The sequence below is a fragment of the Tachyglossus aculeatus genome, chromosome X3, assembly GCF_015852505.1.
Source record: "Tachyglossus aculeatus isolate mTacAcu1 chromosome X3, mTacAcu1.pri, whole genome shotgun sequence".
Lineage (NCBI taxonomy): Eukaryota > Metazoa > Chordata > Mammalia > Monotremata > Tachyglossidae > Tachyglossus > Tachyglossus aculeatus.
In genome coordinates, this window is record NC_052099.1 from 26,005,742 (window position 1) to 26,024,953 (window position 19,212).

Genomic DNA, 19,212 nt, shown 5'->3' on the forward strand with positions numbered 1-19,212 from the left:
AGTGAAAAATTAGTGACACAGTTGCTTCTAACATTTAATGTCACAACTGCAATACAATGCCACAGGAGCTGTCATGAGTACCTTTGATGATCTAATAGTATTTCTAATACCTTGCTGGAAGACATTATTTATTCAAAGCCAGTCAATCATATTTTCCATAATCCTACTTCCATTTTGTTTATACGAAAAAGCTACATGAGTAAGACATTGTGTAACTCTCCAAAATACTCTTCAAAGAGAATTCGGGCAAAATCATCTCACCCAGCATAATCTGTGCAATTGACACAACCTATATGTTTTGCCTCGCTAACAGAGTAGCAGATTATGTTAAAACAACTTGATTTATCCCATCATGTACCCAGTTTGTGCATTAATTGAAAAGGTTTTGAAGTCTTCTATATGGAAGACACCTCTTTTCCTTTCCAGACTCGCCACTTTTAGCTTTTATCTGAGCCTAGGAGGACAGTTACATTTTGTTTTGTCCTCTCCCAAGTGCTCAGAACAGCGCTCTGCACACAGTAAGCATTCAAAAATACCACTGTTTGATCAATTATATTAATCCCAATTAGGAAATGTTAACTTAATCTCTAAAATATAAAGTGCCCTCTTTCTAGAAGAGAATTGGCATATGTAGGCAGATTCTAAGCTGTAGTCAGAACGGGGAGAGAGAAATTATGCTTTATTTTCATGTTGTGCGGTTGGGGTATTATGTTGTAATTAATACTATTTGGGGGGCATTCCAGGTTAAACAATTAGGGTGGTGGGTTCAGCAAGCATATGATCTTTCAACAGCTCCATTGCTATTGGGCACTCCCCTTCAGCACTTTTTTATGGCATTTACTTAGTACTTACTATTTGTCTGGCACTGTAGTAAGCGTTGGGTTAGATACAAGATAATCGGGTAGGGCACAATCCCTATCCCACATGGGGCTCAGAGTCTTAAACCCCATTTTAGAGATGAAGTAACTGAGGCAGAGAGAAATTAAATGACTTGCCCAAGGTCACCCAGAAGACCAGTGGTGGAGCCAGGTTTAGAATCCAGGTCTTTCTGATTCCAGTCTGATTCAGAAACTTCTACGGGCTTTGGATTTGCCCCAGCGTTTGTGTGAAGCTCCTGGTTGCTTCCCAACATGGAAAGCTTTCAACTCTATTCCACTGGGATAGTAAAACACTGACGAAGAGAATACTCTAGAGAACACAAAAAATACTGCAACACAGCAGGTCAAGGACAGTGGAAGTAGCAGAATAGCATTTGACAGGATTTCATTTGCAAAACATTTAATCTCTAAGTAAATAAACTGTTTGTTTTGTAATATCCGTGGTTTTCAATGAATACATGCGATATATTACAAGTCCAAGAAGGTGAAATTGTTTTGATTATTTTGAGGGATGCTTATCTTCTATTGACTGTAATCTCCTCGTGGGAAGGGATCACATCTACCAACTCTGCTGTACTATACTATCCCAAGTGCTTAGCACAATGCACTGCATCCATTAAGCATTCAATAAATACCATTTTTTATTGGTATTTATTAGTATTTTATTGGTATTTGTTAAGAGTTTACTAGGCGAAAGGAACTGTACTAAGCACTGAGGTCTATACGAGCTAATCAGGTGGGAGACAGTTCATGACCCACATGGGGCTCGCTGTCTTAATCCCCATTTTACAGATGAGATTACTGAGGCCCAGAGGAGTTAAATGATGTGCTCAAGGTCACACAGCAGCCAAATGGTGGAACTGGGATTAGAACCCAGATCCTCTGACTCCTAGGCCCACATGCTGCTTCTCACTGATTGATCAATTGATTGATTGCTATCTACTCATAGGAGATTCCCAGGAAAGTTACAGAGATCAGTATTTCAGAAACACGTTGGGTGATATAGTGATAATGTTGCATTGGTTCACCGAATAAATCAACTCTGACCCATTTCTATGTTCTGCAAGGGAAATGTTCATCCTAAGTACTAGAGAATGACAGATGCCAAAGAACACGAGCTTGGTATAGAGATAGCAAACTGGAGCTGATGCTCCAGATGTAGCTTTTGTTTGTGGGAGCTGAATGACATGAATGTTGATCCTACAACAATCATTCAGTAAATCACATTTATTGAGCTCTTACCATGTGCAGAGAACTGTACTAAGTGTTTGGGGAGTATAATTTAATACAGCTTTTAGACACACTCCATGCACTTCCAGGATTCTCGTTGAAGAATCGCAGGAATATAGGGACAAATTGCCACATTAAAGAAGGGATGTGGCAATTACTACACAGACTCCAAAGTAAACAAGAGAGCTGCTTGTTTAAAATACAGTGTGTGTGTGTGTGTGTGTGTGTGTGTGTGTGTGTGTGTGTGTGTGTGTGTGTGCTTAGGGGGAGAGAGGAGTGAAGAGGGGATGGGAGCTTCCTGAACACGTTGCCAGGAAATCTGTATTTGGGTGCTACCCAACATTCCTGAGAGTTTACTGTTATTAAATATTTATCTAGGCCTTTGAATACCCACATTGCCGCCCAACCAACAAAAGGGTGCCAAACCAAACAAAATCTCCCCAAGGAGTCTTGTTGTCGAAAAGAACAAGTAGAATACAAAATGTAGGACATACCCAGATTGGAACAAGAAACCCATGGGTGAAAAACACAGGTTCCTCGGTAATGTTTTGGGGAATAAAATAGAGGAACTGGCGTTTTGTTGGTTTGGGAATTGTTTAATACTCAAGGGACAGCCTGAAAAATTCTGGGGAAGTGTCCTTGAGACAGGGCTGAGAGGCAGAGAGAGGGAGGAGTGGAGATGTTAGAGATGAAATGTGTGCGAGGAAACAGCCATGTGTTACTTGGAAGCATTAATGTTTGACTTTACTCAGCAAAGGAAATGACTGGCAAGGGTAAAGGAGAGAAGGGACAGTGTTCAAAGGAAAACATGCTAAGCAGCAGGATAGTGGATAAAGACAGGAGAAGAATAGGAAAGATTAAAAGAATAGGTTATGGAAATCAGGCAAAAGGTGCATTGGAATTCATTCACTCACATTTATTGAGTGCTACTATGTGCAGAGCACTGTACTAAGCACTTATGAAAGTGAGGGAAGAGCTCCATGCTAGCTTTAAAGGAAATCTTCATGAAATGGCTTTCATCATCAGTGATATTTACTGAGTGCTTACTGTGTGCAGAGGACTGTACTAAGCGCTTGGGAGTCTACCAACAGAGTTGGTAGACATGTCCCTTGCCCACAACTAGCTAGCTTACAGGCTAATAGAGAAAAAGAATACATATATATATACATATATTATATGTATATATATATGTATATGTATATATGTATATATAAAGAATATATATATGTATTCTTTTTATATACACATATATATAATAATGATGGTATTTGGTAAGCGCTTACTATGTGCCAAGCATTGTGGGCAGGGATTTTCTCTATTGCTGTATCGTATTTTCCCAAGTGCTTAGTGCAGTGCTCTGCACACAGTAAGTGCTCAACAAATACGACTGAATGAATATATCAATATATATACACACACACAAACATATATATATATATATATAATCTGAGGATATCCTTTTAATAATAATAATATGATAATAATAATGGCATTTGTTAAGTACTTACTATGTGCAAAGCACTGTTCTAAGCGCTGGGGAGGTTACAAGGTGATCAGGTTGTCCCACGGGGGGTTCACAGTCTTAATCTCCATTTTACAGATGAGGTAACTGAGGCCCAGAGAAGTGAAGTGACTTGCCCAAAGTCACACAGCTGACAATTGGCGGAGCCGGGGTTTGAACCCATGACCTCTGACTCCAAAGCCCGGGCTCTTTCCACTGAGCCACGCTGCTTCTCGTGATCGTTTCGATGCTGTTTTTCATTCCCTCACGTACAGGCATTTCCTAGCCACAGCAGCAAAGAGGAGGAGACTTTTCTCTAAGGAATTCTGATTCACTTCATTAAGTTTGTCTTGTCATTTTTTTCCTGCGCACCCTACCCTCTGGTGATTTTCAAATCTGGCTCCCTCCTTGGGTGTTTCGGCTAAGCAAGAATTGAATTGAAGGATGTCAACGGAGTCTGGCTGAGGTGCATTAGACCAGTAGATGGTGACTTTGTCCCTTCTCCGAGGATGCAAGGCGGCAGAGACAAAGGAGCCTCTTTGAATTGCACTGTTTCGCAGCATCTTTGAGGAGGCAGCAGCTCCAGGCTGCCAAGGAGAAAGACTCCATTGACACTTTTTCTGTTCTAACTCTTTTTAAGAGAGTAAAAGAGAAGCTTTAAGAGAAGCAGTGTGGCTCAGTGGAAAGAGCAGGGGCTTGGGAGCCAGAGGTCATGGGTTCTAATCCCGCTCTGCCACTTGTCAGCTGGGTGATTCTGGGCAAGTCACTTAGCTTCTCTGGGCCTCAGTTAGAATGGTGCCAGCACTTAGAACAGTGCTTTGCACTGTTGTAAGAGCTTAACAAATGCCATCATTATTATTGTTATTATCTCATTTGTAAAATGCGGATTAAGACTGTGAGCCCCAAGTGGGACAACCTGATCACCTTGTAACGCCCCTCCCCAGCGCTTAGAACAGTGCTTTGCACATAGTAAGAGTTTAACAAATGCCATCATTATTATTATTATTATCTCATCTGTAAAATGGGGATTAACACTGTGAGCCCCAAGTGGGACATCCTGATCACCTTGTAACGCTCCCCCCCAGCGCTTAGAACAATGCTTCACATATAGTAAGCGCTTAACAAATGCCATTATCATCATTATTATTATCTCATCTGTAAAATGGGGATTAAGACTGTGAGCCCCAAGTAGGACAACCTGATCACCTTGTAATGCCCCCCCAGCGCTTAGAACAGTGCTTCGTACATAGTAAGTGCTTAACAAATGTCATTATTATTATTATTATTATTATCTCATCTGTAAAATGGGGATTAAGACTGTGAGCCCCAAGTGGGACAACCTGATAATAATAATAATAATAATAATAATAATAATAATAATAATAATAATAATAATAATAATAATAATAAGAAGAAGAAGAAGAAGAATGGCATTTGTTAAGCACTTACTATGTGCAAAGCACCGTTCTAAGCACTGGGGTGGTTACAAGGTGATCAGGTTGTCCCACGGGGGGCTCACAGTCTTAATCCCCATTTTACAGATGAGGTAACTGAGGCCCAGAGAAGTGAAGTGACTTGCCCAAAGTCACACAGCTGACAATTGGCAGAGCTGGGATCACCTTGTAACGCCCCCCCCCCCCCCCAGTGCTTAGAACAGTGCTTCGCACATAGTACGTGCTTAAAAAATGCCATTATTATTATTATTATTAAAACACTGCAAAGTAAGCACATTTCTGGGAGTCAGAGGACCTGGGTTCTAATCCTGGCTGCGCCACTTGTCTGCTGTGTGACCTTGAACAAGTCACTTCATTCTCTGTACCTGTTTTCTCATCTGCAAAAATGGGGATTAAACCCTACTCCCTCCTACCCAGACAGTGAGTTCCATGTGGGACAGGGACTGTGTCCAAACTGATTAATTTGTACCGACTCCAATGCTTAGAACAGTGCTTGGCAAACATTAAGCACTTAACAAATATCATAATTCTTATTACTACAGTATTACTGTTGTTATTATCATCATTAAAATGACAAGTCGATCTTGATCTGGGTTCCAAGGGTTTCGGTGGTAAAATGAAGGCCCGGGTAAGCCCACAGAAGGAATAGGCAGCAGCGACTATTGCTCAGGGATAATGAGACAGGGCCCACAGTTTGGCCCACGCAACAAAAAAGATCAGTGTCTGTTTAGGGGGTGAGAGAAAAACAAGCTTTTTGGTGGTACACTAAAACCCAAGCAGAGTAATGCAACTTTCTTTGGCTCCTCTGCCTGAGAGGATGCTCGGACGAATCAATCAATGGTATTTATCGAGCACTTACCATTTGCAGAGCACTGTCCGAAACACTTGGAAGGGTGCAATACAATAGAATCGGTAGATACGTTCCCTGCCCGTAAGAAGCTTACAGTCTAGAGGGAGAGATAGGCAGGGACAGGAAAATGAAGAGATCTCAAAGCTACACCATGCTGCAACTGCAATAACTAACCTTATTTTAATGGCAAGGAAACGTGACTAAAATGTTACCGCTACAGTAACTTTCAAAAGATTTATTTAGCTTGAAACAGACTGTGTTAAATAGAGCAGAAGGGGAGAGGTGCCTTTGCTGGGAATTCTGGCATTGGTGTTTCATGGGCAGAGTTGGGGTTGCTGTTGCTGTGATATGAGATGGGGTGAGGGAGATCGGTGGAGTGTGAACGGTTATCACTCGGGGCAGATGCTTGGAAATTGACTTTTCATCTTTGCACTGGATATTTTGGAAAATCTGAGTTTACTATTATGACTTTTCAAACCAACTCTGTGCCAAAACAAAGGCTGATGACTTCACCTCCACCCACTTTTCCCGGGTATTTGTAACTCATCTTAAGAAGCATCTGTAGAATGTCAAATTTCTTCTCCTTCCAGTGACTATTACCTTCTTAAACTGTCCCTCTGCCCTTCCTGTGACCTTATTCCATGTTTCCCTGCTTGCCCATCTCCCAACAAGCTCCATCAGGACCCTCCTTCACCGCCAGATACAGTGCATGAATGAGGTCAGCTATGTCAGTTAGGCTCCATTTGGCACCACCCGGGCTTTGTATATAGTGGCATTTAATAAGTGCTTACATAAGTCAAAGCACTGTCCTAAGCCCTGGGATACATCCAGGGAGATTGGATTGGACAGTCCCTGACACATAAAGGTATCTCAATCTAACAGGTAGACAGAACAAGCAATTTAGCCTCATTTCACACAATGGAAACTGAGTCACAGAGAAGTAGAGGATGGTACCTTTGGACAATTCCATACAATTTAGCTTAAGACATCTAAGGGAGATCAAGTAGAGTACATACAAAAACCCCCTTGTAGTAAATTTCCCCTGAAAAACTCAATTCCAGAGGAGAGAATATACCTCAGCACACAAACCCAAAAGATAAAAAAATCCAACTCACATATTCTTGAATGGCAATGAACAATTTTATAAAATCTCCAAAGTGGAAGCCTTGTGCAGTGCATATGTTGGTTTGCTTTCTGCATCTTTCTGATGGATTTCAAGTATTTTTCGAGAAGAATAATTTAATTCAGCATCCTGCCTGATTTGACTAGGGGGTGGACATCAGGAGCGGGGAGGAAGACACTGTTTTCCTTGTTTAATAAACCCATTAGTGAGATCATTTCCCATATTTTCAAGACTTACCAGAAGTTGTCCTGCGAAACAGATGAAAAGGATGAAGGAAAGCAAGAGGAACGCGACTCCGAAGGAAATCCCAAGGATCGATGTTCTGCCAGAAACAAAAGGTTTGAGGTTAATATAAAGAGGCCAGTGCCCAAAACATCCTTTTAGAAATGTACTCCATCCTCCCTCAGATGGATAATTGAGTAGGTGAGGCTACCGTTCCATGTGCCTACAGTTCCATGGGCTGCGTCAGGTTAATTCTATTTGGGGCCGATTGTTCTTCGTAAAGCTGCTTGAAAATGACATCATGCAATTATTAGAGCCATGCCTGCTGGTAACAATTTCATTGAAGATCTTGATTCGTGGTATACACGGAAATTATTCAAGTCACTAAATTTAGTTTCACCTTGTTTTCTAAGGGACAGCTTTTCTTCGACGAAAACAGTTGATGAGGGCCCCAAGCATTGCACAGACCCAGACAAAGGCATGAATGATTTAAGTACTTCAAGTTTTGAGAAAAATGGCTGCAATAGAAACTAGCTACTATTCGATGGACGGCTGTTTTTTGGTTCCTACCTAATGACTAGGTTCACTTTTCTAAGCTGTCAACATTAGCAGGAGCTCTGAGGAAGGGAAACTATGAAGTGACATTAGACTCCAGTGAAACCTCTCCCTAGGCAAATCAAAATTGGGGCTGCATGCTGAATAACCATAAATGGTGGACAATTCTGTATTTAGGACTGCTAAAGGAAGCAATGAATTTAGAAATGCCACCCCAAATCCACTTGAGAGTTGTTCTGGCTGGACTGGACTGATCATGGCTGAACTAGAATCCCCAACCAGATCAAAACTGGGGTTTAATCAATAGCACAGATGGGGAAAGAGCACAACAGAAAATACAAAGACAAGGTTTTCGAGGAAGTATTTACAGCCACAGAGTTTTTGAGATGGGCCAATCTGAGGATTTAATTAACAGAAAGCTCGAGGTTGTAATGTGCTTAAACCCTGTGCTAGGCTTGGGGAAAAGACTTCGCAGTAGGGCTGTAGTCTAAAATAACCATCCACAGAATTCCCCAACCAGATCAAAATTGGGGTTTAATCAATAGCACAGATGGGGAAAGAGCACAACAGAAAATACAAAGACACAGTTTTCAAGGTAATATTTACAGCCACAGAGGTTTCGAGATGGGCCAATCTGAGGATTTAATTAACAGAAAGCTTGAGGTTGTAATGTGCTTAAACCATGTGCTAGGCTTGGGGAAAAGACTTCGCAGTAGGGTGTAGTCTAAAATAATTACCCATCCTAAGGTAGTAGCCAAATTAAGCCGCTCCAGTTTCCTTTTTGACCCAGATACAGCTTTGGCAGAGAGAAATCAATTACCATATAATGATCTTTTCTGGGGGGATTTCAGGGAGAGACAGGGGGTGTAAACTGCACAGCAAATACCCAGTTCCAATGAATGGATTTCCCTTCACACTGCCTTGAGGAGAGTTTAGTTCCTCCCTACAGGGGGGTGGAGTTTCTCTCAATCAATCAATCAATCATATTTATTGAGCGCTTACTGTGTGCAGAGCACTGTACTAAGCGCTTGGGAAGTACAAGTTGGCAACATATAGAGACAGTCCCTATCCAAAGGTGGGCTCGCAGTCTAGAAGGGGGAGACAGAGAACAAAACCAAACATATTAACAAAATAAAATAAATAGAATAGATATGTACAAGTAAAGAAGCCAGTCTCTCACAGAATACTACAAATGACTCTGATAAGCAGTATTTGGGAAGGGGTAGTCCTGGCCTCTGACAAACTTCCACTTTGTAGCAGCCTTGGTTCTTCTCTTGGTAAATGTGAACTACCAACTGGAAGGGATGATATTACTTTGGCATAGCACTGTTGTTGTATTGTTTAGTCAAACTCTCACTGACGATCTCATTTACGATGCAATCGTTTTCGCTCTAATACGGTAGCTAGGTTTTTGGAGAAACACTGTGGTATAAGCAGAAGCAGCAGCGTGGCTCAATGGAAAGAGCCCGGGCTTTGGAGTCAGAGGTCAGGGGTTCAAATCCCGGCTCCACCAATTGTCAGCTGTGTGACTTGGGGCAAGTCACTTAACTTTTCTGTGCCTCAGTTACCTCATCTGTAAAATGGGGATTAAGACTGTGAGCTCCCTGTGGGACAGCCTGATCACCTTGTAACTTCCCCAACACTTAGAACAGTGCTTTGCACATAGTAAGTGCTTAATAAATGCCATTATTATTATTATTATTATTAAGTAACCATTGAGTCAACGAGAATTGAAGGGTTTAGGAATTGGATGGTTCAAAGATACCACCCTGACTTACAGCTTTTGACACAACTCCTTAAATTATTGTGTACAACACTAGCAAAATGGTTTACACCCTCGGCTGTTCTTGCCAGTAAGTGTTACTTTACAAAGTACTGTACGGTTGCAAAAACGCAAACACAATCATACAGAATCAAACACAATTATAGAACAGTAGTGCTGAGGCAGAAATGTAACAGCATCATATCTTGACCACCGCTACCCACATGCCCTACCCCGAAACTACTTTGTGGATTGTGTTATATCCAGTATTTATTTGTGCTGGGGAAAAAAACACTGCCTAATACTTTCATCACATTATACTCAAATTAAGTAATGAAAACACATGTTATAGGAGAAAATGACTCCATGTATCTACATGGAGTTTAAGTACTCTCCTGCAAAATTCCTATTATTCCATAGCTGGCTTGGGAACATCGTAAACAATTCTTGACATACTGTGTATGTCAAAAGTCACTGTTTACAAGTGTTGACCTTCTCTGATTTAAGTCTGGACTCAGGCCCATTAAGTCTACTAAGAAATTTGTGTAAGTTAATCAATTTTAATTACATGCTTTACACAAAGAATTGCTTTTTAACGTCAAAGAGCAATTGATTCATCCCCCTCATGAAAAGCAAATTGTCTTCTCTAGTTAAACGCAGGGAAAGGTACAATCTTTCTTTCGGTGATAATTATTTTGTTGCCAATATTTCTGTCAGGTGGCTGGGACTAAGTATGGGTAAGGCCGTTAGAAGACAATGCAGCTTTTCCTCTCCTTGCGTTCAGCCTGCATTCTGCTAACAAGTGATGTGGCATCCAACTTGGGGACTGGAAACAAGACAACAGACATGCAGATCTAGAAATCTATGTACAAGACATTTTTGTTTCTTAGGGGAAAATCTACTTCTGTTCTTTATGCCTTTGCTGTGAACACAGTTCATCTGGGAAGCTTCTTTTCTTATTCTTTTGCTTTGCAGTGCCTACAGGAATGAGATTAAAGAGCAGCAATCCTCCAGTGATACAACAGGAACACTCTGTGTGGAGGCGATGCAGGAAGAACTACCCTCGACCGTGAGGGAGGAATTTGTTTTCTACCAGAAAACAGTGCTTGCTTCAGAGGGGCAGAATACATTTAGGAGACAGTAGAATGTCCAAATTGAAGGGTATTGACCGACGAAACCCTGAAAGCTTTCAAAATGAGAAACAGAAAAACGGTACCCTCTGGGTGGGGTTATTCAATAACCTGCTGAGCACTGAGATTGCTTGTCCAATCGGGAACCCTGCAAGGCCAACAAGGGCAGGGGAAAGGGATTTGACAGAGAGGAAATCCTCTCTTGAAAGCTACCACACTGAGGTTTACAGAGACAAAATTTTTGTCCCCTACAGAGAGAATCTGGCCACAGAGTTCTCTTCCTTCATCCATGCCGCAGCAACACTTCACGCTGAGCTTCACCCTTTAACTGCTATTTAAACCTTGTCCAGCCTGACCTGAATAGAATTGCTGTTTTAAAAACTTGGCTCAGTGGAAAGAGCCCGGGCTTTGGAGTCAGAGGTCATGGGTTCAAATCCCAGCTCCGCCAATTGTCAGCTGTGTGACTTTGGGCAAGTCACTTCACTTCCCTGTGCCTCAGTTACCTCATTTGTAAAAATGGGGATGAAGACTGTGAGCCCCCAGTGGGACAACCTGATCACCTTGTAACCTCCCCAGTGCTTAGAACAGTGCTTTGCACATAGTAAGAGCTTAATAAATGCTATCATTAGTATATACATATATATAATATATATATATGCAATACCTTCCTTTGACTTATAGTGAGCATAAAACGAATAACTTCAGAACACACCTGAAGACAGTCTGCTTTCATCATCTCAAATTACCAAAACTAATTGTCAGCACAGCAAACACACTTCCTTTATTTCCTGTCTGAAAGTAACACTGGCCTTTCATAATGGCAACAGCACAGCATGTAAAAACTATCTTGGTTTCTAAAGTAATACAGAAACAGAAACTTCGCAGTGAAGGATGGAAGCAGAAAAACGTCTGAGAAAAACTAGATGTTTCTCCATTAATTACTACTACTAAGAAGATAATGTTGCATATTGGGTGTTCAGATGCATGCTATTAGGACCAACTCGACCTGAGTTTATGAAAGACATTAACTAAAATTCATCAGCAAAAGTCATTTTTTAAACTACCAGTATATCACCTCAGAGAATCTTTTTAGTTTGGCGGGTAGAAATGAAGCTTCTAAAAACAAATTTGGATCACTGTGGGTGTTTCCTACCCTTGCAAGCAGAACTCTCAGTAAAAGCTAACAGGACAACAAAGGGTAATAGGTTAATTCGGTTAAAAGAGGCCAATTCAATTAAGGTTATACATACACAGAGATTAACCAAGGGAGACATAGATTAGTGATTTCACAACTAGGTGGGAATCTAGCTCATGCTGTGAGACCTTGGGAAAATCACAATTGCTCATTTTCACCAATAATGAACAGCGTGTTGTATAGAACAACTGCAAAAATAAGCATAAATGAGACATCTCCGTTTCTGACCCTTTATGCTCACTATCCACAGCTGAAAGCTGACTTGAACTTCAAGGTGGCTGTGAGAGGGACTATTTTCCTGGCTTTTGAACATGGTCCTGGAGACTGGGCATTTTAACTAGGAAAAAGTTAGCTACAGGGAGTTTCTGGGCACTGAGAAGAGCTAGCTGAGAAGATTCTTGTTTCTTCTGCTACTGAGCTGAAACCTCTATTTCTACCTATTTGGTTGGAGATGTTGTGACAGCTAGAGAGAGAAACAGCAGCTGAGACCTGCTCTGCAGATGCTGCTCTACCTGTCCAGATGAACATCAATCACTTGATTTACTGGGCGCTTACTGTGTGCACAGCACTGTACTAAGGTCTTGGGTGAGTACAACATAAAAGAGTTGAACATAGTACTGACAGACATAGGCAAAGTCTTGGAAGGGATTTAAAGGCATTAATGAATGAAAAGCACTGAGTCTTTTTGCTTGTGCTTATTCTGTGCCACGAGCATCTGCCAATTAGGTCAAATGTCTGGGCACCAACTTCATGGTAATAATAATAATAATAATAATAATGGCATTTATTAAGCACTTACTATGTGCAAGCACTGTTCTAAGCGCTGGAGAGGTTACAAGGTGATCAGGTTGTCCCATGGGGGGCTCACAGTCGTCATCCCCTTTTTACAGATGAGGGAACTGAGGCCCAGAGAAGTTAAGTGACTTGCCCAAAGTCACACAGTTGACCACTGACGGAGTCGGAATTTGAACCCATGACCTCTGACTCCAAAACCCATGCTCTTTCCACTGAGCCACACTGCTTCTCTAAGTACTATTATTGTTCTTGCACCTAAATGCATGCTCTGTTCCTGCTTTAGTTTTAACAATAATGGAAATGGCCTCCACATGCATGTAGACAAAATATAGCTCCTTTGGAGGGATGTTTCTGATGACATTTGTGACTGCTTCCTGCAGGAGAATGGCTAGCTTGGATCACTGAGAATTCCCTATAGTAAAAATCAAAGAATGACAATTCGGCAACCTTGATAGCCAAATGTCTTTTGAAATGTGCGGTAACTGCATGAAGATATAAAGAGTAGCATCATCTTGTTAGAAAAAGCTGCCATCCAAGAAGGGGAAAACAATTCCCTTGCAATTACAGTACAAGTTCGCTGGGCTCTTCAAGATTCTGAGATGTAATGCACCAATTTTTGAGCAATGTAATGGTTTAGTTGCTGACCCAACTGACTTGTTTTGGGGAGTTTACGCATCCGGAAAAATTAAGCCATGTCGCCTCATGAAAAATGCAGAATCCAGAAAGAATGTCTTCTCCACGGCAAGTGGAGGTAGTGATCTCTTCAAATGGACTCTGTTGGGTTTCACAATGCCAATTATTTAGGATGTTTCTTTCTGTTAGCCTAATGTTGGCAGGTAAGGGCGTGGGGAATGGGAGGGGGCTAACCCCAACAGGGCTATAAAATATGAGGCAGAAAGCCAGGGTGTAAAGAAGAATGTAGGGAGAAAAGTCAAGATGTAAAAGAAGGTGTAAGATGGAAGGCAAAATGGAATGCAGAGAAGTCCTACTGCAGAAGACAAGCTGTAGGATCGGAAAGGTCAGGTGTACCTAATGGGTGGAAGACCAGTTGTTGTGGAAAAGATGAGACCAGAAAGTGGGGGGCCCTCAAAGAGGACAAGGAACAGTGGAGTGTGTGGGATACCCAATCACCCTTTAGGCTATGAATAACAGAGTAATTCAAACACCTGTTATTGGGTTATGAAGGAGTCTCCCTTCAAGGTGCACCCAAATTTGAGGATGGCAGAAATAAAAGCCTTTGCTTACTTATATGGGCTGCCGTCTGTGGACAAGGACTAAGTGTGGGGTCCTAGGGAGAGTGGGGTTCTCTGGCCATGTGGAATGTCAGGCTAAGGGCCTCAACTTTAACACTTATCAGGCTTTAAAGTGGCTGCAAGTGAACCAGGAAATATGGTAATTGTTTGCCACATTATATTGGGATGTGGAACAAGAGTGTTGGAAAATTTTTCCTCCCTACCAAAGTTGCCTACACTTACTCGACATACTGGATGCAACACTTCATGGAAGTTCCTCTAAAGACACCTGAGCCTCAAGGATAACTTCACTGTAAAAGTCTTCTGCACCCAAGCTTCTTAATGTTTACATCAATCAACAAGAGAAAGGCGAGGGGAGCTGTTTGATTATCTTGTGTCAAAAGCTATTTCTGGTGTTTACTGTAAGATCAATGTTATGGCAGGTGGGGGGAGGCTTTACCAGGATAATTTAGATGACTCTGGCCATATTTCCAGAGTCCACCATATTTCCACCATATCATAGTACGTCCAACAAGGTGTACCAAAAATTAGATAAGAATTGTATATACTTACTTTGGTAATAGTAATATCTGCACAACAAAGATGCAGAAGAATATGAGACAAGCGCAAGTCACATAATACTTGAATGCTGGTAGGGTAGTTGCTCTGTACTAGAAAAATAAATTAGAATCCATTAATAAGAGTTTAAGAGGTGGATTGCATGCAATTATCCAGGAGCTTAATTTGCACTTAGAACATACATCACCAACTTACATAATAGATTATGGCAAAATGGCCACACTGTGACATACCACATACTACAATGGCCGTTCACTCAATAATAATGAATGGTAAATATTTGAAATCCCACAATGTCATGCACAGTTTTACAATATGGAGCCTCTTTCCTATGTTTGTTATGCAGCAAACTTGCTTCCAAAGACTTTTAATTTTTATTTGGCTATCTGCCTAGAAATATGGGATCTTGTTTCTATGCAATTAACTACATTCATAAAAGGAATAACAATAATAATAATAATGGCATTTGTTAAGCACTTACTATGTGCAAAGCACTTGGCCTGAAGAAACCATGGTGTTTTGGTGGGCAGAGTGTAAAACTGAATACTCTTTAACCTCAATCACTAAATCAGTGAAAATTATGGGGGGGCTTATTCTATGGAGTAAGCAGTTTCCTAAGCCCTCAAGAGAGTACAATAATAGTGACAGTGACAACAATAATATTAACAACTGTGACTTGCCCAAGGTCACACAGGCAACTGATGGAGTTCGCATTAGAACCCAGGTCCTCTGTGCTTGCTGTGGGGATTTTCCATTGTTCTTTAAACTGCCTAGAGAGAGGGATCTCTGAGAGCAAATATGGCCTTACAATGGGCTAAGTGATGCATGCCACTGAAGGAAAACATGACCTGGTGCTTGTGAGGACGCTAGAATAAAATGTGTAAGAAAAATAGCATATTTGACACAAATGCACTTTACCAAGATGAAGCAATAACGCATGAAGCGGTATGGCCTGGTGGAAAGAGCACAAGTTTAGGAGTCATATGACCTGAGTTCTAATCCCAGCTTTCCAAGTTGCCTTCTGTGTGGCCCTGGGCAAGTCTCTTGACTTTTCTGTGCCTCAGTTTCCTCATCTGTAAAATGGAAATTCAATATCTGTTCTCCCTGCTATTTAGACTTTGATTAAGGGACAGAGATTGTGTCTGAACTGATTGCCTTGTACCTACCTCAGGGCTTAAACGGTGCTTGGCACATAGTAAGTGCTTAATAAATAGCACAATTATTATTATTATTACTACCAATAATAACCATGTTAAAGTAACCATGAGTAGAGCAGTTGCAACAACACTGGTAATTGATTGGGTTCTATAGGAATGTATGATTTAATGTACAGGAGAAGTGGCTGCCTTTGTTCCTTTCCCCTTCTCTCTGTCTCCTCTCTCCCAGTATACTCATCCAAGAGTGTTACATTCATTTATTCAATTCGTATTTATTGAGCACTTACTGTGTGCAGAGAACTGTACTAAGCACTTGGGAAGTACAAGTCGGCAACATATAGAGACGGTTCCTACATATACCAGGGCAATCAGAGGAGGAGAGTGGAATCAATTTAGTGTATCTATTGAGGGCTTTCTGTGTGCAGACAACTGTACTGAGCATTTGGGAGAGCATGATAGGGCAGTTCTAATATTGCTGGGAAGGGAAAAAAAGGAGTTAGGAAACAGGTCCTTGAATAATAGCAAAAGAAAGGCCCAGAATGTGTAATTTCAATTAAAAAAAAAAACACTCTTTAAATCATTAGCCTCACCAGATACTTTCCCAAAGCTCCCATTTTGGCCTCTATGACTAGGTGTACATGTAAACTTACATGAGTCAGTGCCTGATGCATATAAACAAGTCTTCATCTATCCACACATTTATTTCTAAACTACTGATGTCTTGCTAGCTGTTTAGTATTACTGTCATGCACTTTGATAATTATTGCTATTGAAAAGTCATAGTAATTTGCATGTTAATAAAGTTACGCTAGTGTAAATCCTGAGATGTGATTAAAACGCGTGCATTCAACTGAACTCTTGCTTTTTTACATTTTTAATTCAATCGTGGAGACAAATTAGGAAGAAGTAACAGTAAAATATTTATCAGAAAACATACTCTATTAAGGGAAAGATACGGTTTTGGATTGAAATCAATAACACTCTAGAAAGAACTATTATATATGGAACAGTAATTCAAGCAAAAAATGACCAACGCAAAATACATCGAGCGGTAGTTTTGCAAATAAATACTCAAGAGGCGAAGCTCATCCATTAGAATCAGGTGAGCTGTCCTTTTCAGCTGAAAAGCCAAAGATGGGTTAGTGATTTCATGAAGTGATTTCATCAAGCCTCCTGGTACAGAAAGTTATCTTGGGAGGAATTTTCATTTTGATGTAGGTCAGGTTGGTCAGAGTGCAGGCTATAGTCGAATATTGCAATTTGGGAATATTAATGGCTTCAACATATGGCTCGGATGGCAAACAAAATTTTAAACCAAGCTGTCATTTTTTAAAAAAAACCTGTTGGCCTAGAATTTTAGAAACAAAACCGGAAATTTGCCAACTGAATAACGTAAATTATTTCTCTCTCATCATCATCATCAATCGTATTTATTGAGTGCTTACTATGTGCAGAGCACTGTACTAAGCGCTTGGTAGTACAGCCATCAGTCATCCCCCTTTTATGTCAATTGAAAGCCAAAGGCAGTGGGAGACAGAAGCATTGAAATGAAGTTCAGTAAATAGGAAAAAAAGTGGAAGTTTTAATGTGTTTCCCCACACGATATTCATTTTGTGAGTTTAAGTGCCATTAGGTTACAGTTTGGTGTTAACTGGCAATGGAATTTGTATTCCATTCCACTGAGAAATTTCTCAGTTTTTGAGACAAGAGGAAAACAACCAGACTCCCCAAGGGTTGAAAATTCCATTATTTTCTAACTTTCAAACACAGATGTGAATAGGAACTACACTTTGCAGAACAGTAAAAACTTTTGAAATAAAGTATCATTTTCTAATGTGCAACTGGCTTAAAACAACCCTAAAACCTTTCTCCCCGCAATTTTTCACAATGAGAAAACCAGGCATGGTTGTGGCTTTCCAGCTTGGCACAACCACCAAAACATCTGTTCACCCAATCTCTTCCTGAGAAATGCACCAAGCAGGGGATGATCATGGCAGGAGAGTAAGAAAAAAGAAACAAATCAGGTCTCCCCATGGTAACAAAATAGATCGGGAGGAGAAAAGATGGAGGCCGAAAGCAACTCCAATGTGCTTAGCTGTGCTTTGAAGGCCACATGTAAAGAACTTAAAAAAATACCTGAGAAAATATTTTATGACTAGTATTTCAGATAAAATAACTGGTTTAGAAGTGAAAATATCTTACCTCTTTTTCTAGTGTTTTGTTATAGAAAAGCAATGAGATTCTTTGAATGTCTTCGGACTTCAGCCACTGCCTGGAAATAAAATGAAGAGACACATCAATCAATCATTTATTCAATCATACTTATTGAGTGCTTACTGAGTGCAAAGCACTCCCCCAAGTACAATATAACAATAAACAGACACATTCCCTGCCCACAACAAGCAACTGTATTTATTGAGCACTTGCTGTACTGAGCACTTGGGAGAGTACAATATAACAGAATTGGTAGGCATGTTCCCTGCCCCACAACAAGCACACAGTCTAAACAAAACCACCATCAGGACATCTGTAGCCATGTTCTGTATGTTTTTGTCCTGCAACTGAATACCCAGTCTTTCCCCAACTATCCTTGAAAAGCTTTTATAAAGATAAAAAATTGAACCAGTTGGAAAAATCAGCTCTCCTACTCTGATCTTACCTCAGTAATCTCCTACTACAACCTAGCCTGGACACTTTGCTCCTCTAAGGCAAACCTACTCACTTGCCCTCTCTCTCTATGATCTGGAACTCCATCCACCTCAAAATATTCCAGACTACCACTCTCCCTGCCTTCAAATCCTTATTTAGGTCACATCTCTTCCAAGAGGCCTTCCTGATTAAGGTCTCTTTTTTCCCTACTCCCTCTCCCTACTATGTTGACTATGCACTTAGAGCTGTACCCTTTGATCACTTGGAATTCACCCCCACTCAGCCCCACAGAACGTAGGTACATAGCCATAATTTATTTATTTATATTAATGTCTGTCTCCCCCTCTAGACTGTAAACTCATTCGTAGACAGGGAACATAATAATAATAATAATAATAATAATAATAATAATAATAATAATAATAATAACTATGATAATAATAATTGCATTTATTAAGCACTTACTATGTGCAAAGCACTGTTCTAAGCACTGGGGAGGCTACAAGGTGATCAGGTTGTCCCACAGGAGGCTCACAGTCTTAATCCCCATTTTACAGAAGAGGTAACTGAGGCCCAGAGAAGTTAAGTGACTTGCCCAAAGTCACACAGCTGACAATTGGCAGAGCCGGGATTTGAACCCACGACCTCTGACTCCAAAGCCCGTGCTCTATCCACTGAGCCACACTGCTTCTCAACCAACTCTTGTACTGTACTTTCCCAAGGTCACTTCCCTGCTTGGAGGATGGGGAATGGGCTCAAAAACTCTTCCGGGCCTTCCAACCTACGATTCTATGTGTGCTTTGGGAGTGGCTGCCCTCCTTCTTCCAGTGGTGGCTATTTATTCACTCAGTCATTCATTCAATCGTATTTATTGAGCACTTACTGTGTGCAGAGCATTGT

The 19,212-nt window shown here is 40.8% G+C and overlaps 1 protein-coding gene across 1 annotated transcript in view; it reads right to left on the minus strand.

Annotated features, from left to right (window-relative positions):
- The window catches only part of ADCY2 (adenylate cyclase 2), a 269,135-nt gene that overhangs the window by 45,555 nt on the left and 204,368 nt on the right, over positions 1-19,212 (minus strand). The window contains exons 13-15 of the mRNA XM_038770480.1: positions 17,866-17,935; positions 14,501-14,598; positions 7,274-7,358 (exon numbers count right to left, since the gene is read on the minus strand). Of these exons, the coding sequence (XP_038626408.1) occupies positions 7,274-7,358; positions 14,501-14,598; positions 17,866-17,935 (253 nt within the window). The remainder of the gene's footprint in view (positions 1-7,273; positions 7,359-14,500; positions 14,599-17,865; positions 17,936-19,212) is intronic.